General features: G+C 44.3%; 2 protein-coding genes across 13 annotated transcripts in view; one reads left to right on the top strand and one right to left on the bottom strand.

Moving 5' to 3' along the window:
- TARDBP (TAR DNA binding protein) overlaps nt 1-26826 on the top strand; it is a 39908-nt gene that overhangs the window by 12575 nt on the left and 507 nt on the right. For 5 of the 12 annotated variants that reach the window (XR_015950440.1, XR_015950436.1, XR_015950433.1 and 2 more), the window contains one exon: nt 26127-26205. Coding sequence is in view for 2 of the 12 variants with exons in the window: in XM_035121044.3 (XP_034976935.1) it covers nt 26127-26205 (79 nt within the window). In the remaining 10 variants the exon portion in view is untranslated. Of the gene's footprint in view, nt 1-7857; nt 8072-26126; nt 26235-26826 lie in introns of those variants that run through there. The other 7 variants (XR_015950439.1, XR_015950438.1, XR_015950435.1 and 4 more) reach the window with 2 other exon arrangements.
- MASP2 (MBL associated serine protease 2) lies at nt 89-22677 on the bottom strand. The gene is made up of 11 exons (XM_035121039.3): nt 22241-22677; nt 20899-21121; nt 19961-20138; nt 19112-19243; nt 12813-13009; nt 11550-11697; nt 10163-10281; nt 8221-8299; nt 5109-5246; nt 4068-4142; nt 89-1343 (listed from the first exon to the last, which is right to left on the bottom strand). The coding sequence occupies exons 1-11, from the start codon at nt 22243-22245 to the stop codon at nt 565-567; spliced, it is 2073 nt and encodes a 690-aa protein (XP_034976930.3). The 5' UTR covers nt 22246-22677; the 3' UTR covers nt 89-564.

Genomic DNA, 26826 nt, shown 5'->3' with positions numbered 1-26826 from the left:
TCTCGGGGGGCCAGCTGTTAGACTGGTCCCACAGGCCAAATATGCGATTGCTCTCACAAACTTGAGGAACAACACACAAGTCAGTAAATAAGGCTTAACTGCTTTATTTACATATAAACAAACTGGGAGCTCTACATCATGGCTCCCTCTCTTTGGCATAACAGCCAGTAAAGAGAAAGAACAAAGGAACAACAGTCCTACTTAGGAACACAGTAAGACAAACATCCTGTCTACGTCACTTCCACTCTGTGGGAATGAAAACTCGTACGGTCATACGATACACAATAACCCTATGACTGCAGACGGGGAATGAATCTCCTAACACCTTCCCTGCCTCGGTAGCTGACAACACTGAATTCCCTCGGTAGCATATGATTTTGAGTAAACATGCACAGGTTTCTGCTGCACATTGAATAACCTGGAAGCTTTTACTGCTTGATCTTGGGGATATTTACCTAAAATTTAAGTCCCAGTTAATGTGCTATTTTTTTATTTCTTGTGTAATTGTAATTTTATGTAAAGCTTTTCTTGGTAACGTGATACAAATGAAATGGTAAAAAATAATCAAGAATTTTGGGAAATGATGTCTTCAATCCATGAAATGTAGTTGATCACTTTAGTATATACGCCATACAGCTCTGCAGAACCACACTCTGTAGGACCCCAGGACACAATGCCGCCTGCAAACCACCTCTTTGTCTCGGCATCAAAAAACACCAGTGACCCACCACTATCACCACTACAGGAATCTCTTCCTCCTTGTTCGTATCCAGCACAGAACATGTTTTCTGTCAACACTAGTTGCTTCCCCTCCAAAGTCTGGTTTGCATAAGCAGCTTTACACTTCTCTGGATCAACCACATCTAGCTCAGTGTACATCAGGTGGTGTGACGGCATCCCTTTCTCTGTTCTTCCCCACCCAGCTACTACACCAGTGTTGGTTGTGTTTATGTGGAACCTGCTGCTTTGTCTTGGCAAGCAAATGGGAGTGATGTTTGCATTAATGGGGACTTTGTGCTTCAGTTTGATCAAAGCAATATCATTGTTGAAATTGATGCCATCGTTGGTAAACCCTGGATGCACAAAAGCAGATTCTGCCCAGGCCTGGTGGTAGCGAGTACTTCTCTTTCTTAGAAGCCCCAATTTCAGCATCAAGGACGAAGCAGCTGCTGAATCTGGGATGACGTGGGCAGCTGTTAAGATCCAGTTATCGTACAAAAGAGCTCCACCCCCAGTTGCTCCTTGTCCATCAGTGATCAGAACTTGCCAAGGGAACTGGCCAGGCAGTGCCCTCTTTCCACCAAAGATGCGCTTCAGAGTTTTTGAAGTTTGGACTCCACAAACTTGAGGGGGGGGGGAGGAAGAGAGAGCGAATAGTGTTAGGGTGTCATTAGAGAAGTAAGACTTTTAACTCAAGAATATTGCTTATAGTTCTAAATGCATGTGTTTCTGAAAGAAGTCCTGAATTTGAAGTGAACAGCTGTAGAACGGTAGCCTGATCTAAAGGGGGGAGTAGGTTGGGTGGGTGAGGGACAGCCTGTGCTCTATCCTTTTCAAATTTTCTGCCCAGAGAAGACTGGCATGTCAGGCCAATTTCTTAACAGGCTAGTTTACCCTATGCTGGGAGCTTCTGAGTTGGAGTAGTCAACCCTGGTGTTTTCCCTACCTGTGTTCAACACAATTGTGGGAGGGCTGCATCATGTGTGGGTTTGGGATATTTTCATAGGAATAATATTTATGCCTTGTGTGCAGCTGGACATTTGGTCCATTTAACTCAATATTGCCTGGAGCAGGGATGAGTATCAAGGCCAGGGGTCAAAATGAGAGTGCACCCACCCAAAGGTTACATGGTCATTAGCCTAAAACAGTTTCCCTACGTCTAGTCTAGTATAGACCTTCATTGTCTGATAGTGACTCTAGGGTTTCTGTCAGGAGGCTTCTCATATCTACTTGGATGTGTTGGGGCTTAAATCTCAGAACCTCTGCAGGCAAAGAAGTCAGTGAAATATATAGATCTGAGTTAAACTTCATGTAACGTAAATTGCCTTATATGCTCAAATTTACAGTACACAGTTCCTCTTTATTTAGGGTCTTGGCATTTTCTGACTTTCATTTTTGTTTCTCTTCTGGTTTTAATTTGTGTTTGTTGTAGTTAGTGTGTGGAGGTTTTCTCCTCAAAGCTATGGCCAAGATAGGACTGGGGAATAGGTTCCCTCTTCCTGAGGGCCACAGTAAACTCTTGTCTGTTGTTGATTCTGTCTTTTAGAAGAGGATTTAATCATATCTTGCATTTTCTGCTCTCCCTGCTGACCAGAAGAACACTTCATGGTAATCCCACGTTTCCATTTTGAATTTACAACTCCCACAATCCCTGACCCTTGTCCAGATTGACTGGGGCTGATGGGAGCTGTAGTGCAAAACATCTGGAGGGCAGCAAGTTGTGGAAGGTTGATCTCATTTAAAAGATGCAGTATGCCTGAAAACAAAACAAAAAACCCAGCCTCAAGCTGTCAATTTTGCAGTACAGTGGTACCTCTGGTTACAAACTTAATTTGTTCTGGAGGTCTGTTCTTAAGCTGAAACCGTTCTTATCCTGAAGCGCGCTTTCGCATCCTGGGGCAAAGTTCGCAACCAGGAGCAGCTACTTCTGGATTAGCAGAGCTCGTAACCTGAAGCGTTCATAACCAGAAGCATTTGTAAACAGAGGTACCACTGTAGTATGTAAAATAAGGGCTAATTCCATTGTGGCATCTACTTTGTAGAATAATCTCTTGGCGATAAGGGAGATACTGATTTTTGTGTGTTCCTGTTGGTAGTAACATCCTTATCGTGTTAATGCCAGTTCCTGGCATTTTTGGCTACTTTAATTAACTGATTGCAATGGGTGTTTTACTGCAGTTTTGGTGATGACTTTTTCATTATGTTTTTGATATATGCTATTCATTTTGTTGTAGATCTCTTTGGCATTGCTTTGAAATGAAAGGTGGCACACAAACAATTTAAGAGAGGCCATTCTCCCTTTTTGCAGGGGAAAAATTGTATTACCTAGAACTGTTTGGTAACTGAATACTTTTTAGCCTGAACAGCAGAAGACTATGGAGTCCGCTATACATACAGCTGCAAATATAACATTTTGAGTGTGTTGTAAACTGCATTATAGAAATGTGACACTAGATGGTGATGGCAAGCTATGGCAAATTCAATATATTTTTTTCAAAACTTTTTTTTAAAAAGCATTTTCACAGTGTTTATATGGTCTATATTCCACCTGAGTGGAACATGATAGCTCTCTTCAGATACCTTGAAGGGTTGTATAGAAGAGTGGAGATTTGTTCTTGGTTACCCTAGAGGGCAAGGCTAGATCTAATGGTATTATGTTATACTGGCGGGTAGATTTTAATTGAACATTAAGCAACTGCTCTTTGATGGTACAAGCAATTTAAAAATGGAACCAGTTCCCTGGAGGGGTATGGATTCTCCCTTGCTGGAAGTCTTTCATATAGAGGCCAGGCAGCCATCTGTTAAAGATGCTTTACCTTTTGATCTTCTGCACTAGGCTAGATGGCCTGCAACATCTCCCTCTTAACTCACGGCTGTAGCTTTCTCTTTTGGGACATGGCATGGTCCTTGGTCAAGAATGGGGAAGATGCAGCCCTCCAGATGTTGGACCTCTAGCTCTGGACGGGTTAAGAGAACGGGGGCTGATGGGTAGAATAGGGTACAAATGCTACTTTGCACCATTTTAAATTCTGTGAAGACAAAAGTCAGGAATGGGGAACCTGAGGTCCTCTAGCTGCTGTAACTTCCACTGTCCCTGGCTGTTGGCTATGCTGGATGGGGCTGAAGAGAACCACAGGTTCTCCATTCCTGGTCAAAACTGAGGCGGGAGGGAGGGTGACAAAATGGGATACAGTACTTCATACATTCAATATCAGTCAAAAATATTCTGACTTTTGAAGTGAATTTGGAGAGGGGGTGAGAACAAGATGTTTCCAGGCCATTTATCATGTGAAGGATTGTCTGGCTATGTATGGCAGGAGTGGGGAACCTGTGGTTTCATACATTACCTGGTTCACATCCAGGAGGTGCTTTGTTTCCCATGGAATCTCTCCAGTAGCCATCAGGGGTGCACATGTACCTGCCTACATTAAAAAGTTAAGTAGTTGAGATGTCTGCACAGAGCAAAGCACTTTACAATAAAACCACTTGGAGGTTTTACTACAATCAAGAGGTATATAAATGTTGTTAAATGCGCCCCCAATATACAGCTGGCTTTGTCAAATCACTGAAAAATCCAGCTCTTTCAGACATTTTGCTGTTCCTGTGTGTGTAAATCTATTTCCTACCCGTTATCTTCCCTAAACCCTGTGAGGTGTCTTGTTTGAGTTGCTTGGTTGAGGAATACTCAGGTATGCTGCAGTGACACTGGATTATGTGTGTGAACATGCTGTGACATCATAGCAGCACAACCACTTGCTGGGTAGAGGGTATGCATGCAAATGTCAGCCACTGTTGAGCCCATTACAAATACATTTATGGCCCTTTGCTTTTCAGTCAAGAGGCATGACTAAACTCTGATGCAATATCATAAAAGGCCAATAGAGAACTCTGCTCTCAAGTATTGATTTACTGGTAGCCAAAATGACACCATACAAGCTCAAGAGAAGGAGGTAGCTGGAGGCTTGTTAGGACTAAATGTTTGGAGAAGTAGGCAGAAACCGAGGAGAAAGCTCTAAATCAGGCATTCCCAAACTGCGGCCCTCCAGATGTTTTGGCCTACAACTCCCATGATCCCTAGCTAACAGGACCAGTGGTCGGGGAAGATGGGAATTGTAGTCCAAAACATCTGGAGGGCCGAAGTTTGGGGATGCCTGCTCTAAATGGAAAATCACCGTAAAACAGCCCAATGAAGAAGGCTCAGTGGGCATGGAATGCTGGCTGACTGCAGGGGGAGATAGAACACATGACCTCTTTCAGGATACTGACTGGCTAAACAAGAATGGTGCAGTAGGTCCTACCGTAGTGTGATTGTCCCATTTGGGACAATGGGGTTTACATTTAAAGATGTGTGTATCAAGGCCATGCTCCCTAAAACTCATTTCTCTTACCAGAATATCCTGCTTTCAGAGCATAGTAGGGGCTCTCGCATTTGTATTTGATCTCAGTTTGATATGTAGTTCTATCAGGTCCTGTGATGTACACAAGTGCACCGTTTGCTGTGTCCTCGGCTGGACCACAGTCAACAACTGAAAAGAATGGAGCAGCAACAGTTTTAAAATGCTTTGTAAGACTGGGTGAGGGAAACCTAGGACTAGCTAGACTGGTAAAGAACCAAAGCTCAGTAGCAGGTTACCTGCTTTGTATGTGCATTCAATCCCTAGTATCTGGAACAGCCTTCTGCATCTTAGCTACCTTATGGATGTTTTGGACTACAGCTCCCATATTGTGTTGATCAGGGCTGATGGGAATTGTAGTTCAGAACCTCTGGAGGATGCTGTATAGAGGCAAGCTGTCCTAGTGCAAGTAATCAGATAGCAGTTGACAAAAAATATCCTTGCTTGAATCTTCAGCTACATGGATAAACAGAAGTACTATCAGGTGGCTTCCTATGTTTTTAACTCAACCTGTATCTTACCAGTACAGTATGAACTGGTGCTAGTAAAAATGCAATTTCACAAACACATTTTATGTGAGCATTCACTCCCTACACTTGTGGTGGGTTCACAGATGCACTTACCACGTTATCAGGTCAACCCTTGAATTCAAAAGTAGACCTCCAGCGTGTGTGAGTGAGCGTAGCTTGTGGGACCATTGTATTCTTGCAAGCACATCCTTTAGCATTGCAGACTGTTCTCTGCAGTGTGAGCTACACATCCAAGTTAAATAGATTAAAAGTCTTCTGAAGAAAGTGGTACAGTTAGATACTACCCCTAGGGTCCATTGTCTAAAGTTACCTGTAAGGGTGCTGTTGTGGCTACTGTTGAGTAACAACGTCCAAGACTGCTCTGTCTTTAAGAGTTTTATTGTGCATAGTACAGGCATCCCCAAACTGCGGCCCTCCAGATGTTTTGGCCTACAACTCCCATGATCCCTAGCTAACAGGACCAGTGGTTGGGGAAGATAGGAATTGTAGTCCAAAACATCTGGAGGGCCGAAGTTTGGGGATGCCTGGCATAGTATTTACAGTGCAGAGATGGCAAAGAACATGACGTCTCAGTCACTCGCAGAATCCGGAAGTGGACGTTTCCGGCTCCGGGACCAGCATAAGAGTTTGGGCACCCTGAAACGCCTCCTCCTGACCTTTCTTTTGGTGACGCGCCTTAATTCGGGCACTGGAAGAGGCTGCCTGTTCCCCTGCACCTCTTGGTCCTGGCGGCGCAGGGGCTCTCCAACATCGCTGAGCCCTGACATCTCCGTCCCGCTCAGTTCCTGATTCCCCTCACCTGACTCACTGCTGCTGCTCTCACTGGGCGAAGTGCTAGTCAGCAAGAGGGGAGGAGGCTAATGGAACTCCTTCATTGCTTACTGCCCAATGATCTTACAAGACTCTCAATTGAAGGGTCATGTCTTGAAGTACACACTTAACATTTCTCCACTGCCATTTCATGCTTTGCAACAACACCTACATCTCTGATTATGATTTTTTAAAAAAGTTTTCCAAACCTAATGGAACACTGAGCACATGTAGTTTAAACTTGCTGCAGTGAGCACCATCATGACTACAGGAATAAAATGGAGGAGCTGGCTGCTTCTGCTCTCATGCTAATCACGTTCAACTTGAATAAACAGCCATTTTGTTGATGGGAGGGCTAAAACATATTTTAAAGTATCTATACTCATCCATGCACATGCCCAGAGGGCTGCCTCAACTATAAAACATTTTGGGGGGAAATATATGGCAATCAATGTTAGCCTTAGTGGTTCTTAGTGTGCCCATGTTGACCCAGGTGCTGGTGGTGGGGCCTGTTTGCCTCAATTCTTGTTTATCATGCTCTGGATGGGAATTCGAGAAACCTCTGTCTATTCCTGCTCATTTTGCTGAATTGTGCCCTTGATGTCTACCCCGGAGTCCTGTCCTTACAGAGCAACTGAACCAGTAGAATTCAAATGCAAAGGGGAATCCGCTGATATATTCTAAAGACCCAAAATCTTTGGATTTCTTCATTCTTAAGGCTGCAGTTCATAAAGTAGGGTTGCCATGTTTCAAAAAGTAAAATTCCTGACACCTGCTTTTTGGAGCTTTTTTTTGGGGAAACCTAACATCAAGTGGCGCTGTGGTCTAAACCACGGAGCCTAGGGCTTCCGATCAGAAGGTCGGCAGCTCGAATCCCCGCGATGGAGTGAGCTCCCGTTGCTCGGTCCCTGCTCCTGCCCACTTAGCAGTTCGAAAGCACGTCAAAATGCAAGTAACGGTAGATAAATAGGTACCACTACAGCGGGAAGGTAAACGGTGTTTCCGTGCACTGCTCTGGTTCGCCAGAAGCAGCTTAGTCATGCTGGCCACATGACCCGGAAGCTGTACGCCGGCTCCCTTGGCCAGTAAAGCAAGATGAGTGCCGCAACCCCAGAGTCGTCTGCGACTGGACCTAACGGTCAGGGGTCCCTTTACCTTTAAACTTTTTGAGCTCTTTCTGCTGCTTTTCCCATCATGTTGCTGATGCTGCAAAATTCCCCCGACGTCATTTTTATCCCCCAAAATAGGACATGTCAGGAATTTTTCAGACATATGGCAAGCCTACATAAAGTATTTAAAATATAAAACATTTTGGAGCTGCAATGAGAACTATTGTTCCTGGGCAGCCTATAAATATTGTCAATAAAATAGTTTACAACTTCCTACTTTTTCCCATCTCCAAGGTGGCTTTTGGATATTAAAATCAAAGAAGAAAAACAAGTGGAAAAATTCAGGTTTTTCCATTAAAAGCGTAGGAGCCCTGCCAGAAGAAAACGATGGAAAATTTAAAAGCCCTGACAGCAACTCTACAGCTGAATTTTGGGTGCCTGTTGATCTGTACTCCCACTGAGAATATTCCAATTAAAACAAATTTTATTCTGCTCTGATTCAAACATGCTTTGCCTCCCACGCTTTTTTTGTGTGCAAGACTGCTTCATTCTGTCAAACACAATATGGATTCCCACAAGAAATAATTAAACCAGTAATCCATCAGAATATTACAAATCCAAAGACCTCCACCCACCCACTCCTTCACATTGACTTACTGATGCATTGAGCCATTGGCTTGTTCCAAGAACCGTCCTTTTGACACGTCGCCATGAAGGATTCCACAACCATCTCATTCTGTGGGAGGGAAAGAGGAAAACAGAAATCCTATTTATTTTCTTGAAAACAATCATAGCTTTGACAGCCCAAATGGATTTTCCCTGGTGGGGAAATATGCTAGTTCAGCCTGCGAGAATGTGTTTGCCGTTAGTTTTCAGTAATGGGTGATATTCAGTGTTATGTCCAAGATAGGGTTCAGAGAGAATTTTGATTCACTTTTCATTTAATGGCAGACTTACTTGATTTGCACTTTCTGAAGCACTATGTGAACTGAAACATGGCTCTCCTTTAAATTCCCTGAATTATGGAATGTAGTTCTCCAGCCAATAAAATGCACAGACTAATGTAAAGGGTGCTTATACACTAATTACTAAAAAATAATGCAAAGGAACACGTTGCATTAGGAAAATAACTTTGCAAAATGCACATTTGGGTTTAATTGCATTAAAAAAAATGTGTGTATTGGGAAATTCATACTTAAATGCTGATGAATGTTCCAATGGCCTTTAAATTAATCACCAACTGAAACTTAACACTGAAAAAATGAGAAACAGAAAACAGTATTTGCCCACCCCTAATGCAGAGTAGACCCATTAGAACACGCATCCCCAAACTGTGGCCCTCCAGATGTTTTGGCCTACAACTCCCATGATCCCTAGCTCAGTGTTTCCCAACCAGTGTGCCTCCAGATGTTTTGGGACTACAACTCCCATCATTCCTGACCACTGGTCTTGCTAGCTAGGGATGATGGGAGTTGTAGTCCCAAAACATCTGGAGGCACACTGGTTGGGAAACACTGCCCTAGCTAACAGGACCAGTGGTCAGGGATGATGGGAATTGTAGTCCAAAACATCTGGAGGGCCGAAGTTTGGGGATGCCTGTATTAGAACCAGTGTTCCTCCCAAATGTTTAGGGGTACTTTCATTTTCCTACTCGTATTGAAATACTGCCCACCAGTGTAAACCCCCCCCCCCCGGAAAAAGCACTGATTAGAACCAATGGCTCTACTCTAAATATGCTTTGGTTGGATCAATATGACAAACACTTAGAGGGGGTTTGTCAAGTGCCTTTTGTTCAGCAGGGGAGAGCCTGTCCAAACTCAGCCACAGTGGGAGTTGCATAGGTTTGGGCCCACAATACTAAATGTGTGACTTGCGATAGTTGCAAGCTTTTCCTCTGAGTCATTCAGAGCTGATCTTGCACCCTTGGCAGAACTGTCCAGATTGGGCCCCCTAGCCACTGACAATTTAGCTCTTCTTTCCGCCTCTCCTCCAACCCCCCCTTTCAGTTCACCCTCTATTAAAAACCTTTTCTTACGAGGCAACAATCAATATTTTTATTTATAGACATAGTAATGGACATATTTTTAGCTGATTTTGTGCAACCCCTTGCCTGCGCCCCTAGCAAGGGCCCACCTTGCCACCCCCTAGCTACGGCCCTGGAGCCACGGGGAGACCAGCTAACAGCGATTTCCCCAAAATATCTCGTGAGATCTGGGAGGGATATAAGAGATCAGGCGGTCCTTGAGGTATCCTGGATCCAAGTTGCTAAGGGCCTTGCAAATTAGTGCAAGAAACTTGAACCTTGCCTGGTAACGTGCAGCCAGTGCAAGCCTTTATGCATCAGTCTTAGGTGCAGATATGCTATCTAGCCAGCCATGCTCTCTTCCAGGATACTCCATTCCATACCCCCTGATTTTCCACCCCCAGTTGCCCACTAAGTATTCTCCCCCTCTCCCAAGGCTGGCGTTCCCTCACGTTGTTTTGGCCATGGCACTCAGAGAGTCATATTTGCTGTGAGTACATAAAACTGCTTTGGTTCCTCAGATGAATAGTATACCCATATGCTCATGTGTGCACCGCAAGAGATGGTTTTACCTACTTCCAAGAGTGCGTAGCCGATATCGCAGGAGAGATTGTAGGACTCTTTCATAATATATTTTTCTTGCGCTGGATAGATGTGGCCATTGGGTGGCGCTTCAGGGTTGGGGCATGGCAGTGCTGCAGAACGTTGAACAACAACAACAAAATCCTTTTGCCATTTCCTGTCAAAGTGAATTCAAATCTCCTGCCTCCATACTAATATGTGGGGGAGGTGGTGTTCTCACACTACATCCTGCTTAATCCCATAGTTGAAATAGTGGCTAATTTGTTCCTGTGGTTGCTTGTGTTGTGAATAGGAAGGTGCCTTAGAAGAGCATTAGTCCACCTAGCTCTGGATTGCGGCTCCCCTGTGGCCCTTGAGCTGTTGTTGGACTCCATCAACCACACCAGCATGACTCAATGGTCAGAGATGGTGGGAGCTGTAATTCAAAAAATGCAGGAGCAAATATAAATAATAAGAGCCCTGCTGGAGCTTGCCCACTACAGTACTCAGATTAGACAATAGTGAGCTAGATGGACTTTGGACTGTGTAGGGAAGGACCTAGCTCAGTTATGTAACACGTGGTTCGTATTCAGAAGGTTCCAGGTTCATTCCTGGGCATGCCCTGGAGAACTATTGCCACCCAACATAGATATTACTAATCTTGATAAACTCTGACTGGGTTTACAGCCAGGGGGGTTTACAGCCAGAACTTGGGGGGAACTCAGTTCTGATACCTCTTAGGTAGGTTCTGGCAACTCAGGTGGGTGCCATTTCCATTTTAAGAGAACAAGGAAGGCATTGATGGTGAGTTCTGGCACCTCTTTTCTAGAAAAATAGCACTGGATATAGGACAACTTCTTTAGGTCCTATACCAGTTGATAGTTAAAGAACTGGGGAGGAAAATGAGCATCCTTAGAAGGCGCAGGGATGAGACAAGTCTCCAGCTGGCATTATTAAAACATCCATGATGGGTAACTACATCTTCCTGAGAGCCTGGAGAGCTGATAACAGATAGTGGAAGCTGATCTATTAGGGCCCAGCCCCAACAGCTTCGGTCTGCTCTCAGTCAGCCCACACCTGCCTTCCTCCTTACGTACAGCTAGTTAGCAGGTGGCTCTGCCTGCCATTGGCACTTACTGCTGGTATCCCTACCTCCTGTCTTACCAGTCACAATGGTAGATAGTACTGAACCAGTTGGCCAACAGCTAATAAGAAGCAGCTTCCTGAGGACCCTTTGGCTTCCTGCAGCTTGGCATCCTTGTGCCCCAGAGCTGGAGGACCATAACTCAGCCCCCTCACAGAGCTCCCATTCCCAGGGGAACCCTAGGAGCCAGGAAATGATATGTGTACCCAATAGAACTTTTACTGCTGCCTGCTCTTTGGTTAAAAGTGATAATCTTACCTGTTGTGGTATATCTGATTTTCCATCCTGTGTGATCTCCAGAGAGGTCCGTGGTGAACTGGATGTTGACGGTGTTGCTATGGGTTTCAATTTTCATAGGGAGGGTGTCCCCACAGAATGGACCAAATTCTTGCTTGGATGTTTTGATCTGAAACAGTGAAAGGGGAAACATCCCAACCTTTCTTCCATCATGGGCTGATCAAGTACCAGCTGTTTGGCTCTTAAGTTCCATGCCTCAAGAGGCCCACAGCTGTTGTCAGGCAGTCAGGGGTGACCCAGTAGTACTTTCTTGCTAGAGGCAAAGGATAGTATCCCCCCTCCCCCGTTTTGATCTACTGTTTATTTTGGAAAGTGGCTTGTTCGCTATGCATTTGGGCACCTCTTAAGATATCATAACCAAGTTTTGAACGATGGTTCCTGAGATTAATGAGCAGGGTTTTACATTAGATAAAATTGGGTGCCTGTTTTGAATTAAGATGGCAGACTGAGCCCTTCAAACCTGCACTGATTTTTTGTGTTTTTTTCTTTTCTTTTTTCTTGTTAAAGTTCCTGAGCAACTCCGGGGATGAGACTACTAGTTCCAAATATAGAAACTTCCTGTTTTGTCACCCAAATCTTGAAACACTGGCAGTGGGACAGTATCCCCCCTCCCCCCGAGGGGACAGCAGACTAGCTTAAAGGGTCCAGGGTATACTTTATGGTAGGACATAACTTGGGCTTCCAAGAGGGGAATGCTTGGGGGCTGCTGCCCTGGAGAGCCACTACCAGCTAGAGTAGATATTGGGCTGGAGGCACAAAGTACCAGTTTAGCCATCTACCCCAAGTCAATTTTGTAGCTACCTGGTCCATAAATACATGCAACCAACTTCAACTTTCTCAGTACATGGGATAGTATTTTATTTGGATGGGGATTTAGTGTGGATCTAAGAGTATCTGAATTCTTTGGAATGGGAGATGGATGTGAAATCCGACAACAGTTCAAGCATTCCAGTTAGGTGCCCCCAGAAGTAACTGCAATTTGCTGCCATGCATTGGGGCATTGCAGTGTCCTCAGCTCTTTATTGGTGTAGGATTGTATCCAGCCAGGTCCTACTCAGAGTAGACCCATTGAAACTGATTGGGCCTAAGTTAGCCATGCCCATTAATTTCATTGGGCCTGTTCTGAATAGGACTACTAGCATTGGATGCAACTTAACTGGTGCCGACTGTACAGAAAACAAGTTTCTTTAGTAGTAGAAGACGTGCTGAGCAGCTCCAACTGACCTTAAGGATGTCATAGGGGCATTCCACTTCTGGGTGGGTCTCTACATCAAAGCTTCCCACAAATTCAATGACGATCATGTATCCATCTTCCACCTGGATCTCATAATTGCACTGGGAGAGTTTGGGATATGGGTTGGGGTAAAGTGGACTGGAAATCTCTCCAGATCTTGCAGTCAGCACCTTATCTACGCAATTGGCTGAAAAGTGAAGAGAGAGAAAATAAATAAATCCCAAATTCTTCTCAGGAAAGCAAATGCATTTATAAAGTTATTTATCAAAAGAGCAGTTTGTTAATAAGGCCATTTTTACCCTGCTTTTCTGTTGCCTGCACACCCCCCCCCCATGGTGTCTTCCATCAGTTCAAATGCATTTGTACAAATGTATTCAAGGATTCCGAATGTGTTTTGAACACAAGGAATTTAATGCCCACCAGATTTTATCAGACTACAACTCTCATTTTCCCTTAATCTTGAAGGCATGCCCAAGCACTGATTTTTAGTGCTAGTTCTTTGGGGAGTTCCTGGATATGTACCATTCCTTTTTAAAAATATCTGAGAGTTACATTGTTTTGATTTCATTTGGAAAGCTGCCTTGCTATTTTATGATGAAAGGCAGTAAAAATAATAAATCCCTAAGTATTGGCCACACTGACTGGAGTTAATGAGAGCTGTAGTCTAACAACATCTGAAGACCCCACAATAAGCAAATAATTGTTCAATGTAAGGAAAAGGGGAGAAAGCTATGAACTTGTTAATTCAATTCTGAAGAATTGGGCTAGGCCTCAGTATTATAGCAGGTCTGATGAATTTCTGAAATCTAGTTGTTCTTGTACTGCTTTTCAAACAATTTCATCTGTTTTAATGGTATATTTGGAAATCACCTTGAGATGCAGGTACCGGTAAATGATTATTTATAAATTCTTTAATAATGGTGACTAGATAATCTAGCTCAGTCTTGTCAACTCTGACTGGCAGCGATTCTCCAGGGTCTCAGGCAGAGAATATAATAATAATAATAATAATAATAATAATAATAATAATAATAATTTCTACCCTGCCCATCTGGCTGGGCTTCCCCAGCCACCCTTTCCCATCATCTATTTGCCGATCTTTTAAATTGCTGAGGTTGCAGATTGAATTTCGGACCTCCTGCATACAAACCAGATCCTTTTATCACTGAGCTAGGGACCCTCTCCCTAATTGAAATTTAGTCTCCCTATTTTCCTACCCCCTCAACAAAACATACAACGAACACATAAATAACCCCATGCCAAACAGTCAGTAGCAATAAGATAACTAAGCGTTTGCTGAGATAGCTGTGCTGTGTGGCATATCAAGCAGTCCTCCTCATTTTGGCCTTAGCACAGGGTAGAAATATACTGCTTCTCAATGGGGTTTCAGTTAGTTCTTACCTAAACCTTTAAAAAAAATCAATTTAACCAATGGCCATTGCTGCAACACCTTTTGGTGGCGAGTTCCGTAAGTTGTGCGAAGGATGTCACTTTCCCTACCCCCAGTTTATTGCCTATCAGTTGATTGAGCACATCCCAATCCAAATCTTAAAATGGGAGGGGAGGAGAAAAGTTTCATAATTCTAAAAACACTTACAGCAGCCTCTGCCAAACTTGTGCTTTCCAATTGGCTTGGAGCACGACTGCCAGGTGGGAGTTGTGATCTACACCATCAGCTCCAACGATGGTGGACCTGGGCTATCCGACTTTGCTCAAAGTTTCCCTAAACTAAAATGCTCCAGATGCTTTTAGCATCTCCCATGTAGGGAAGGTGCTTTAATTCTTTGACCAATTTAATTGACCTCTGGTACACCTTTTCCAGCTGGGCACCAGCTACCAGCACCTATAGCTGCAAACCCTGCTACCTATGTGGCTGTCATCTTTGAATCGGCCTTCCACTTGTTTAAAGGGGAAGGGCTGTAGCTCAGTAGCAGAGCACCTGCTCTGGCTGCAGAAGGCCTCAGGTTCAATCCCTGGCATCTCCAGGTAGACAGAGAGAGACCCCCCCCCCGTCTGAAACTCCACAGTGCCATTGCCATTCAGTGTAGACAGCACTGAGATGGGCCAGTGGTCTTACTCTATAATGCAGTTCCTAAAGCCTTCTCTTTACATCAGGGGTGTGGGGGGGAAATCTTGGTCTGACTACAGCTTGCATCATCTCTGATCCATTGGCCATGCTGGCAGGCAGGGGGTTGTTGATGGGAGTTGGAGACCAGCAACATTTGGAAGGCCAAAGGTTCCCCAACTCTGGTTTACATGTGCAATTCTGATGGCAGCTGCCCTCCCTGTTTCCTTCCCAAAGTTTTCAAAAATACAACCCGCCCCTCAGCGGCTCTCTTGGTCGCCAGGCGTGTGTAGGAGTGGAAATCATCCTTGCTCTGCAAAATCCAGCTGTAACTCTGGCTGGCATGCTCAGAGCCATGGCATCTCCCGCTGGACACAGCAGGCAGGATTGATCGGTTACCAAGTGCCTGAAGGAACTCTTGCTTGTTGACAGCGCCTGGTACTTGGCTAGGGCCAGGCAGCTGCAGGTTCTGAATCTGATCTGCAGCAACCTCCTTGCTGATTTATGGAGGAGGATGGAGCGAGGGGTTGACACGTAGGCCAGGAATATTTTTTGCCTTCGCAGTGGTGCAGCTCGAGATGACTCAAAATCAGAAAGGCATTCAAGTACTAAGCCTCTTCTCTCCCCCCCCCACTCCCTCTATTTTGCTTCTTTCCCCCTTAACCATATAACCTTGGAAAGAAAAAGTTGCATTTTCTTGTTGGTAGGGGTGTAGCTCCTCCAGCAACTTGGCACAATGCAGATATGCACTGAAATCTGTAAGTGCAAACACTGGCCTTCATAGCAACTCATTAATACTGCTTTGAATTAGTTTCAATGAATTGTAGCAGTTGATATCTAATCCATATCTATTCATCATAGCGTTTGTAAATAAGGCCCAATAGTCCTTCAAACTTTCTGAGATCCCCCCCCCCTGCTATTGCGTAACTGCATGTATTCTGCAACTTGTGCCATTTCAACAAGCTTTACCCAACCACATTTTAAATGCTGGTGTTAGCTTCTGTTTTGTCTCTGACTTTCTGACAGTCGACAGTCAGACAGTTCTTTCTTTACTGTGACTTTCAAATATGCTGCCAACATCACAAGAGGATTTAGTGCAGTGTTTGGGAATCTCTTTTTTCACCCTGAGGGCTGCATTCTGTTCTGTGCAACTTTCCGGGGGCCTCAGGTTCAATGCCTAGCATCTTCAGGTAGGGTTGAAAGCCTCTCCAGCCAGACCTTAAAGAAGTCACTGGCCAGTCAGTGTAGACAATACTGATAATAAGTAGAGCCCTGAAGGCCTGAACCACATGTAGTCCAGCATCCTGTTCTCACAGTGGCCAACTAGATGCTCTAATAGGAAGCCTGCAAGCAGGTCCTGAGTGCAACATCAGCTCTCACCACTTGGGATTCCCACCATCCGGTATTCAGAGGGTATTCTACCTCTGACAGTGGCGTTAGAACATAGCCATCATAGTTTGTAGCAATTGTGCAATACATGCCTGTTCCAGCACAGTCATTCTTTAACCGGCACTAATAAGGCAGGGACATCACAGATATTACCCAGTTGGCACAAGTGGTGTCACAGCATTCCCCATATTTGCCTGTGATGCTCATGTTGCCATGCTCTGTAGAGCACTCCTTGTCACAATTGATGGGACAAAGTGGGACGAGCTCTCCCCGGCTGTTACGCAGTGAGAACAGACAGCTTATTGCGGTCATGACAATGGAACGGCTTGAACTGACTCTCCTATGTTTTATAGCTCTTTGGATATGGCCACAGGGAGCTGCCTTTATTAAGGGCTGTATTTTTATTTCACAGATCTTCAGGCGAGAAAAATCTATAAAGCAGTTTTTTTAAAGGAAAAAGAAAAAATGGCTTGCGCAGGAGGAATGGGACAATTTTTCATGCCGTCCTCGGCTGTAAACTCTAGCTGGGCTTTAGGGGCACCGGGAGAGTGTTCAATTACACTTAGGCCTATATTTTTATTAGAGTAACGCTATACTGCCCACGAGAGACTTGAACTCTGAGGAAGGAGCCCGCCTCAACTGGTGAACTCATGATGGCTGGATCATTAGGTCCAAAATTAACAGTAGGCTGTGAATTACATTAGTGAGTAACTGGGAAGTTGCTGTGAGTTTGAAGAGTGGAAGCAAAGTGGGAGTGGGTGGGTGACGTGCATGGCTTTTGCCATTTCATTGCAGGCAGGGAGAACTTCCATGTTTAAATTATCTGTCTGATATAGATAGCTGGTGCATATAAAAGGCTTCTCCTTGACATGCTACTTTTCTATGTGTGTGCGCTTCTGTTTAAAGACATGATTCTCCACCTGTTGCCCTGAAGACCAATTCATGAAAAGGAGCAAAGTTTTAAAATGATCACATTTTACATTTTTAAAAGGGTCACTGCTACTCAGAAGCTTCCTTAGACCAGACTTTTTGTTCATATAGGCGAGCATTAACTTACTCCAGCTTGCAGTGGACCCTCCAGGACATCAGAATAGTATTTCCGTTAATCTGATCCTTTTAACACAGATAGGGGAATCTCATGCCCTCCAGCTGGTGTTGGACTACAACTCCCATCATCCCTAACTGCTGGACCCAACAAGGCCACAGGTTCACCACCCCTGTTTTAGCTGGAGATGCCAGAGGTTGAACTTGGGACCACCTGCATGCAAAAGAGGAAGTTGAAAAAATGATGCCCTTTCCCACTTCCTTTTTTTGGCTCCTTGTGTTTTTCAAGGCTTAGATTAATTCTACTGGATACAACTTTTACCCAGATCTCTTGGGGAAATGAAGTTGTACTTGTACACTTGTCTCTTTGTAGGGTGGCTTATCCAGGGGAGGGGGGGGGGAGAAAAGTGATGCCCAAGGCAGTCAAAAATTCCAGTGTGCCCATGGACTTTAAAAGTTTGGCAAACAATGTCTGCTAACCATGGCTGCATTCCATCTCCACTGTTGGAGGCAGTCTGCCTCTGAATCATAGCTCCTGGAAGAGAGTGCCAGGTATGCCTGGGAGAGACTCCCTGTCTGAGACAGTGGAGAACAGCCGTAAGTGTAAGCCATACTAACTTAGATGGACCAATGGGTCTGGCTCAGTATATTACAACTTCCTATGTTCTTTTGGAGGCTGCAGAGGAAAGGTTTGCAGAAAGCTTGGGAGAAACACAGAAAGCCATTTTATTTGCTGCAGAAGACAGTGCTAGGCAGGAGGAAGAGGAAGAGGACACAAGCTAGTCACGGATCAAGCATAACGCTCCGTATGATTGTGCACGAGGCTACAGGCAGTTCAGGAGGGAATGTTGACACGTCTAGCTCCATCTCTCCCTAAGCCGCGAAGAAGCGAATTTATTTATTTCATGCTGGAAAATAAAGAAGGGAGGAGAGGGAGAAGTAAGGAAAGAGAAAAAAGAGCTAGTGAAGCTTCCTGAGTGGGTGGCAGAAAAATCAAAGACTGCACCTAGCATACTGCAGACTTAAAACATAGGGCTGTTGTAAGATGTAACTTATTGGCTGCTGATTGGTTTCCCGACACAATTCAAAGCTCTTTTTCTGGACCTCAGGTATTCAAAATATCCCTACAGTCTTAAGGCCTAGAAACTAGATTTATAAAACAAAAATGGAACTGGTAATGCACCTGTGGGTTTTAGTGTAGTTTCATGTATTTTCTTTCTAAATGCTAAGATTTTATTTGTGCTAGTTTATTTGAATTTTGTGGAGCGCCTTGGAAGCTCTGCTGGGGGGCACCATATAACAATTTTGAAACTGGGGTGGAAAACCCCTTTTCAGTCTGAGGGCCACATTTCCTTCTGAGCAACCCTCCAGGGGCCACACAGGGCTGGAGGCAAAAGTGGGTGGAGCAACAACTGTATGTTTGACTTTAGTACAGTAGGCCAGGTTATAGACATATTCACACACCCCAGTCTCTATCCATCCTGTCAAGCAAAAGGCATTATCAGAATCCAACAATACATCCCAGCCACGCAAATATACTTGCTGTGCAAGGCAGGGCCAGTGAGAGGTGTAGGGAAAATTTGAAGGGCCAGACAGAACAGCCAAGAGGGCCACATTTAGCCCCCAGGTCTAAAGTTCCTCACCTTAATTTTAAACAAAACAAGTAAACAACCGGCAAGTACCTAAATACATTAAAGCACAGCTCTAACTTAAGCTGATCAAGGAAACAGGTTGTGTTTTTTTTTTAAACCCCTCTTGTAAGCATCTCTCACCAGCTTCCAAGAGACTCACCTGTACAGGTCCTTTTGTCTTTGTGTAGACGGTAGCCGATTTTACAGCTGCAGTAGAAGCCGCCCAGGTAATTGTGGCAACGATGATCGCAAAGTGGCTCGCTGTCAGGGAGCTGTCCACACTCATCAATGTCTGGAGGAAAGGGAGGAGAAACAGGGGCTTGGATGTAGCTCTCCCAAAGCAAGTTGCAACCATTTTGGTGTGGGATTTCTGGGAGCGGGTGTGGACACATGTGACGCAGGGGCTGAGATGGTGCCACAGGTGCAAAGACCAAGGACTGCACCTAATGCCAGCCCCACTAAGGGCTGACATGGCTAATGGCCTTTAATTTCAATGGGTCTACTCTGTAAAATGTATGTAGTTGAGGCATTTTTTGCACGTTTAGATCTGCATTAGCCCTGGAAAACATGGTGCATGCATCTTTTCGTCTCGGACCACATGAGAATAGTGTCTCAGGTCCCTTTGGAAATGGGGTAATGCCAGAATCAGGCCTCTTCTGGGCAAAGAAAAATATACAAACACCCAAAGCTGGGTCTGAGTACTGAATTCTGAGTCATGTCATTGGTCCATCTAGCTCAGTATTGTCTACACTGACGAACTGATGAAATCTACGCTGATGAAATCTGGGATTTCATATTGGTGTCTCTTCCAACCCTACCTAAAGATGCCAGTGAAACTCTAGGGTTTCAAGAAGAAAATTCTAGTCCTTCCTGGAGATGCTGAGGACTGAACATGGGACCTCCTAAATGCAGTGCATGTGCTCTACCACTGCTATGATGACCTCTTGCCGTTGACATGCCCGTTCTGCCTTGCTTGAATGGAAGAGGAATGTCACCTCCAACCTCTCACCTTCAGCAGCATAAAAGGCCTCAAAGCCGGTGAATTCTTTCTCATTGGAGTAGTCTGATCGGAAGGTCACAGCTAGGTTGTTGTTGATGGAGTGGTATGTCTTGTCCTCTGGGGCTTCCTCGGTGTCTGTACTCTGATGTCCGCACAGGGTGGCCAAGACTGTCCCTCCTGAATGCAACTGGAAAGCAGGGAGATGAATGAGATACATACCTATATATAAATGCAATGATACTGCCTTTTTGCTGATTCTTTGCCTGCCCTTAAGTGGACCTGCCAGTGGTTATCCCAGGAAAATGGGAAGCTGCCTTGTACTATAAGAACATAAGAGCCTACTGGATCAGACCAATGCCCTATCTAGTCTAGCATCCTGTTCTCAGTAGCCAACCAGATGCCTGTGGGAAACCAAGGAGGACCTGAGCATGAGAGCACCTTCCTGTAGTCTCCAGCAGCTTGTATCCAGAAGCATTGCTCCCACTGACCATGGAGATTGAGCATAAACAGCATAGCTAGTAGCCATTGATGACCACCTCCATGAAGTTGCCCAATCCTCTTTTAAAGCCATCCAGGTTGGTCATTACTGCTTCCTGCGGGACCGAGTTCCACAGTTTAAATACGTGCTGCATGAAGAAGTTGAGTTAGATTATTGGACCATACAGCATGGAATAATCTACACTTACAGATGGCAAGGCAAATTCTGCCTGGACATGTTGCTTGGGATTGAACCTGGGACCTTCTGCACACAAAGAGGGTGCTCCTGAAGGGGGATGAATTTGCAAGAACTCAAGATATCAGAGAAAGCAAGAGTCCTCTGGAAATTAACCAGGCTTGAAGGATATCACTTTGGTTGCTTGCTTGGGTCTGAATTGAATGAGCTTCCTGAGCAGCAATCCTGACACTACCTGTTAAAAGCATGCTCACATGTCTGTGACGTCACATACCTTCACATAGTCATATTCACACTGGTAGGAAAGCTCTAGATTGAAGTGGGTAAAGTAGAGGCGGATACCATAGCCAGGGGGCACAGTAATGTTCCACGTCCTCTCCTTGCCATTGGGGTATACGTTCGGGAAGTCGGGGGATGCAATCCTTCCATACATTTTCTCCAGATGGACGAGGTCACTGAGCACCCCATGGGAAAAGGTGAAGAGGAAGAGGCAAAGTCTGCAGGGGAGACAATGAAGAAAGAGTGGTGAGGCTAAACTGACTCAACCCAAGATGCACATCCAAATAGGTTGGCCTATCAACACCGTACAATTGTACCCAGACTTCGGCAGAGTTGACAACGGACTTCAGGGGCTCCCCAGCATGGTGCTGCTGCAGGGCCCTTCATGGGCACATGACCATGCAGTATTTTCTTGCAATGGCAGCAACAACCCCCCACTCACCCTCCCTGCCACCCCCCCCCGGCAGCCTTTTAGCAGTGCTGCTTTAAGTGGAAGCTGAGCTAAGCTCTCACCCATGGTGGCTGCCCAAAATGCAGTGCCCCGACCTACAGACCTGTGAAATCTATAGAACAATTAAAATGTGAACCAAATGGATTTGCTCCTCATTCCTTATATGCACGTGCATTTCTTTGGAACTGTTTACACCAGGAGTAGCCAACATGTTGGACTACAACTGCCACCAAACCTATCGTTTTTGCCATATATTGCCCTTCTGTAAGTTGAAATATTGTTCTATTGTTTTGTGACTATGATTTTAAAAAAAAAGCAGAAGGGCCCAACTTGGTGAGCAATAAGAATATTAAAAGAACCTGATTTCTGGATCAGCCCCCAAAGCAGGGCCTAAGCACAACAGCAACAAGTCTCCCAACTGTGGGGAATCTGGTGTTCAGATGCATACACCATAATTTTCATGACCAGTAGTAGCTATTAATAGGCTTCTACTTCACAAAAAAAGGAGCTATGTCGGTTATTTCTTAAGTAAACATCTGGTCAGTGGGTTCTGATGAACTATGTTTATAATGATAACAAAAAGATTTGAACTACCAGTTCCGTTTTGCAAACTGCATGCTGAGCTGCGAAATTGGATCTTTCTTTAGTGTGCTTCTTACAGCAGAGATACAGTCCATCCCTTCACTTCAAGAAACAGACCACTGCTCTGCAGGATTCTCAGATTAAGGGTTTGCCCAAGAAATCTGAGTGAATTTAAACCGTGCAACCCATACTTCAATTTGCTACAGAGCAGACTGCAAAGTCCTGATTGTCTCATAATTTTTTGGCAATCCTACAAGAATCAATTCCACTTTGCTGTCAAAATTACATCTAGGATAGAACTTACCTCATTCTTGCAATGCCCCTCTTTATGTCCTTTTGTGTTCTTGAATCAACAGCTGTCTCTTGTATGTTTGCACTGTTTGGGGGGAAAACACACACCAAACCACCCTTCTGTTTGTTCAGCAGTTATTTATCTTTCTTTTGAACTCCAACCTTTATCTCTTCCTTTCCCATCAGGCTCCCTTTCCCTTTCCCAATAGGTTCCATGAAACATGATTGATAGTTGGAAGTAAGCATGTGCACTCCTCAATCTGTTCTCTCTCTCTCTCTCTTAGAAAATGAAAAGTTCAGGTAGGACACAGTCGAAGGGCAAGTGCCGAGTTTAAAAAGTTTTCAGAGAAAAGTTGAGCTGAGCACTGTTTGTGTTGGAGTGGAAAGCAGAGTCAGAAGGGTAAAAAGGTGGGGAGAGATGTTATTTGTTCTGGTGGTTGGTTGAGAGACGACAAGAGCAGAGGCGTATGAGGCAATAGCAGCTGTGTTTCGCCAGCCGGGTTTTCCCCATTCTTGTGCAATGTGGGTAAATACAGGGAGAAATATATCCAATCTTCTGCAACCAAGTACTGTACAGGAAAAGCAAAAGAAAAAAAAATGAAGGAAAAGAGACAAATATACCTGACATCTGATTCTCTGTGCACTTACACCCAAGAAGTTGACTCCCTTCACGCAGCCTGGGAATAAAGCCCTGATCTTTTCAACCACCATGACTTTTCTGTTTTAATGGGCAATAGGGGAGGCGAAGCTGATTGTGTAGCCTCAGCTGTGCTCTTCACAACTGGAAGGCAGACTTTGCATGTTTAACTATTTTAAACAGAGTACTTTCAGCCCCTGAATTGAGAAAAAGGAAGAAAGGGATTGAATCCAGCTGTGAGTTAGTTAGTTAGTTATCACATTTGTATCTTCTCTTTTCTCTCTCCACAGAGCCCAAGTGTGGTGTATGTGGTTTCCCCCCTCCTCAAGTAATCCCCTCAACAGCCCTGTGAGGTAGGTTAGACTGAGAAGGAGTGGCCAGGCCAAGGACACCCCAGCTAGCTTTTTGGCCGAGTGAGGATTTGAACCCTGGACTTCCAGGTCCTAGTCCAGCACCCTAACCACTACACCGCACCGGTTCAGAGCAGATCCATTGAAATGGACGGAACTAAGTCATGTCCATTATTTTCAATTGGTCTGCTCTGCGTATGACCCAAGATTGGATGCAAACCATGGCTAATTTCTCCTACACAGGGCAAACCTGCCTGAAAATTAACCTCAGGCCATGCTCCTCACTGCCTCAGCTTCACACCCTCCACGAGTGGACATGTGTCCCTGAACTTTGATAATGCCTCCTGCTTGCCTGGAAGGAGGACAGAGGGGGATTTGTGTGTATGTGTGTTTAGAGACTAGCCTGTTGTATGAAGGTAGCATTTACATTTGTCGCTCCACCTCCTTTTGCCTCTAGCCCCACCCACTGCTTGACATGTGGCCCCCCCAGAGCATTGCCCAGAACAGAATGTGGCCTTCAGCCTGAAAAAAGGTTTCCCCAATTCTGCACTAGGTCCCCTAATTATGTGCTGACAGTGTATTTGAAAGACAGTAAATAAAGAACATGATGAACTAGTATGGAACCTCTGATCAGCTGCAAAAAGTCTTAAGGCTACAAAGCATAGGAGCAGTGTAACACCATCATTAAAAATGGGTTGGTTAAACCCTGGGATATTGTTGAAATGGCAAAAGATACAGAGCACATTCAGTTACAAGGTAGCAGGGAGCTCCCTTCCCAATGCTTTAAGGGTGATTGGGCCTGATTTATAAACTTTTTGACGATCAGATATGGAATAGATACTAACTGCCATAATTTCTTCAAGCTAACTAAAACAGTATTAATGGGTTGTTACGTCCAATGATTGCATTTATAATCTTGGCCTATATGACACTTTACTACATTATGCTTGTAGTGTACTTGGTAGTATTTGGGGCTATCAGTTGGTATTAAGCTAGAACTAATAAGGAACTATGCAGTGATACTGGCAATGTATAGCTATGATCTGGGTTTTGAAAACTGAGTAGACAGTGTAAATATTAACAGTTCCTTTTTACATGTAATGTACTAACTACTTTATTCACCATTGATCACAAATCTAGCTGGAAATTAAGCATAATTACATGTCTATATGCGTACATACTTACAAAAGAAAAGGTAAAGTGAAAATATTAGTTCTGCCTTATACTGAGTAGGGATGGATATGTTAGTCTATTTCTCTTGCATGTCAGAGGCTCCACATCCCTGTGGCAGTCCTCTCTAGCCTGGTACATTCCAGATGTTGATGTACTACAACTCCCATCATCCCCAGTCATTGTGGCCAATAGTCAAGGATGACCAAGGTCTTGTTTGGAGATGTTGGAGATTGAATCTGGGGCTTTCTGCCTGCAAAGGAGATGTTCTACCATTGAGCGGTGGATACGTCCAATAAACACTGGAACCTGTCTTATACCAAGTCAGACCATTGATCCATTTGCCTGAATGACTGGCAGTGGCTCTTCAGTGGACATTACATGGAGATGCTGGTGATCAAACCACAGACCTTTTATGTGCAAAGTGTGATCTGCAGGACACCTATGATCCTTCCCCTGAGATGTCAAAAAGCTGCCATGCTTTGAGTAGATCCGTCCACCTCAGTATTGCCTTTCCTGACTTGTAGCAATGGTTCTCCAGGGTTTAAGGCAGGAGACTTCCCCACTCCTACTTGGATATGCTGTGGATTGAACCTGGGACCTTCTGCATGCAAAGCAGGTGCTCCTCCGCCACTCTCCCCACACCCCTTCTTATTTACAGAGGCCACGTTTCTAATTACTTGAACATAATCTCTTGTGCATTATCGCCTGTTTCCTCTCTACGCCCACATGCTCAGAAGGTCCGATGGAGAGAGATTCTGACTTACAGTGACAGCTACCGCCTTGCTCCAAAGATGAATTGCACCGAGATATCCTGTAATTACACTTCCAGCTTATCACAGTCAGCCCTTGTTATCCGAGGTGTCTGTTTTGTGAGGCAGCAAACACTGCCTGTCACCTGCAGATTTGTGCCAGCCTCCTCTGCCCTTCAACTCGGAGAAGTAAGTTGATATTTTTCACCAGAGAGAAAATATTTGAGAACTGATCGCTACCGTAATAATGATGCCGATGATAAGCAGAAGATTCCGTTACAAGCATACAGAGGAATACATTTCCAGATAATTTTCATGCCTAAAGCAGCCTTTCGCAACCCGGTGCCCTCCAGATGTTCTGAACTACAACTCCCATCAGCCCTCGACAATACAATAATCTGTGAATTTGTAACATTTGCAATGAGATATGTGGGCATTTTAAGTTTTGTTATTCTGTTCTGTTGTTGAAGCAATAAAGACATTTCCTTTAAAAAGAAAGTGTTTCAAATGTTTTTTTCTCAAAGTACATTTCTAAGCACATTTTAAATTTTATTTTGCGTGTCTTGCTATATTGGGTTTTGATTCATTTATTTGCTTTTGCTGTTTGTAGCATTGCATTACTTTTGAAAGGCAACTAGTGATGGGGGGGGAAGCTAATAGAGCCCATATACAATATTTTTGTGAAAGGATGCAGTTTTCAGTTGTGGGTTTTTGGGCAGATACTGGGTTGTATCTAAATTTTACTCAGATAGACACTTTGAAACTAATATACCTAAGTTAGTCATGCCCATTAATTTCAACGGGTCTACATTAAATACAGAACATAGTAAAAAAAATTTTTTTTGGGGGGGAGGATGTTTTTATCTGAATTGTAACATTGACAGCAACAACACATTATGAGAGAGGGACTTACAATGTAACATTGGCATGACCTTGTTGCGTCAAAAGTTCAGTTTAGAAATTCATGTGCATCTCTTTGTGTTTTTACAGGAATCGCCCCTGATCTCCCAGCCAAAGTTGTCCATGAGCTGCCAGTGGCTGCCAACTATTTTCTTCCCTATTTGCACAAGTAATAAAGCAATAACAAGTCTTCTGAAATGTGCTTGCCTCTGTTCATTTGATTAGTGCTTTTGGTTTATGTGTTAGTGCTGATCTCCACGCTTATTGGCACCAGTTTTGTTTCATTCATTCATTCATTCATTCATTCATTCATTCATTCATTCATTCATTCATTCATTCATTGTATTTATATTCCACCTTTCCTTCCAGGAGCTCAAAAAGGCATACATGTTTTTCCTCTCCCCATTTTATCCTCACAACAACCCTATAAGTTTAGGGTTAAGAGAGGCTGGGCTAAGGTCACCCAGCTTCATGGCTGAGTAGGGGACTTAGAACCACAGTCTCTCAGGTCTTAGTCAAACATTGCAAGCACTATACCACTCTAGTGTAGGAAACTTGCAATGCGAAACTTTGTCTCTTTTGCATTCCATCATCGCTCACAGTCTCCGCTCACACATGCAAACCGCACACAAACTGGGTAGTGGTGGTGATGGTGGAAACTAACATGGAAGGTCCCATGCAGATAATGACATTTCCAAAGTTGGGGGACCGGGAATAGCGTGTTCAGTTCAAGGACTTTCTCATTTGGGGCCATAAAAAGTCTTACAGCAGTTAACAGAGTACCAAGTCT

The sequence above is a fragment of the Zootoca vivipara genome, chromosome 6, assembly GCF_965207765.1.
Source record: "Zootoca vivipara chromosome 6, rZooViv2.hap1.1, whole genome shotgun sequence".
In the NCBI taxonomy this organism is placed as follows: Eukaryota; Metazoa; Chordata; class Lepidosauria; order Squamata; family Lacertidae; genus Zootoca; species Zootoca vivipara.
Note: the sequence above shows the minus strand (reverse complement) of the source record. Positions and strands in the feature narration are given on the sequence as shown.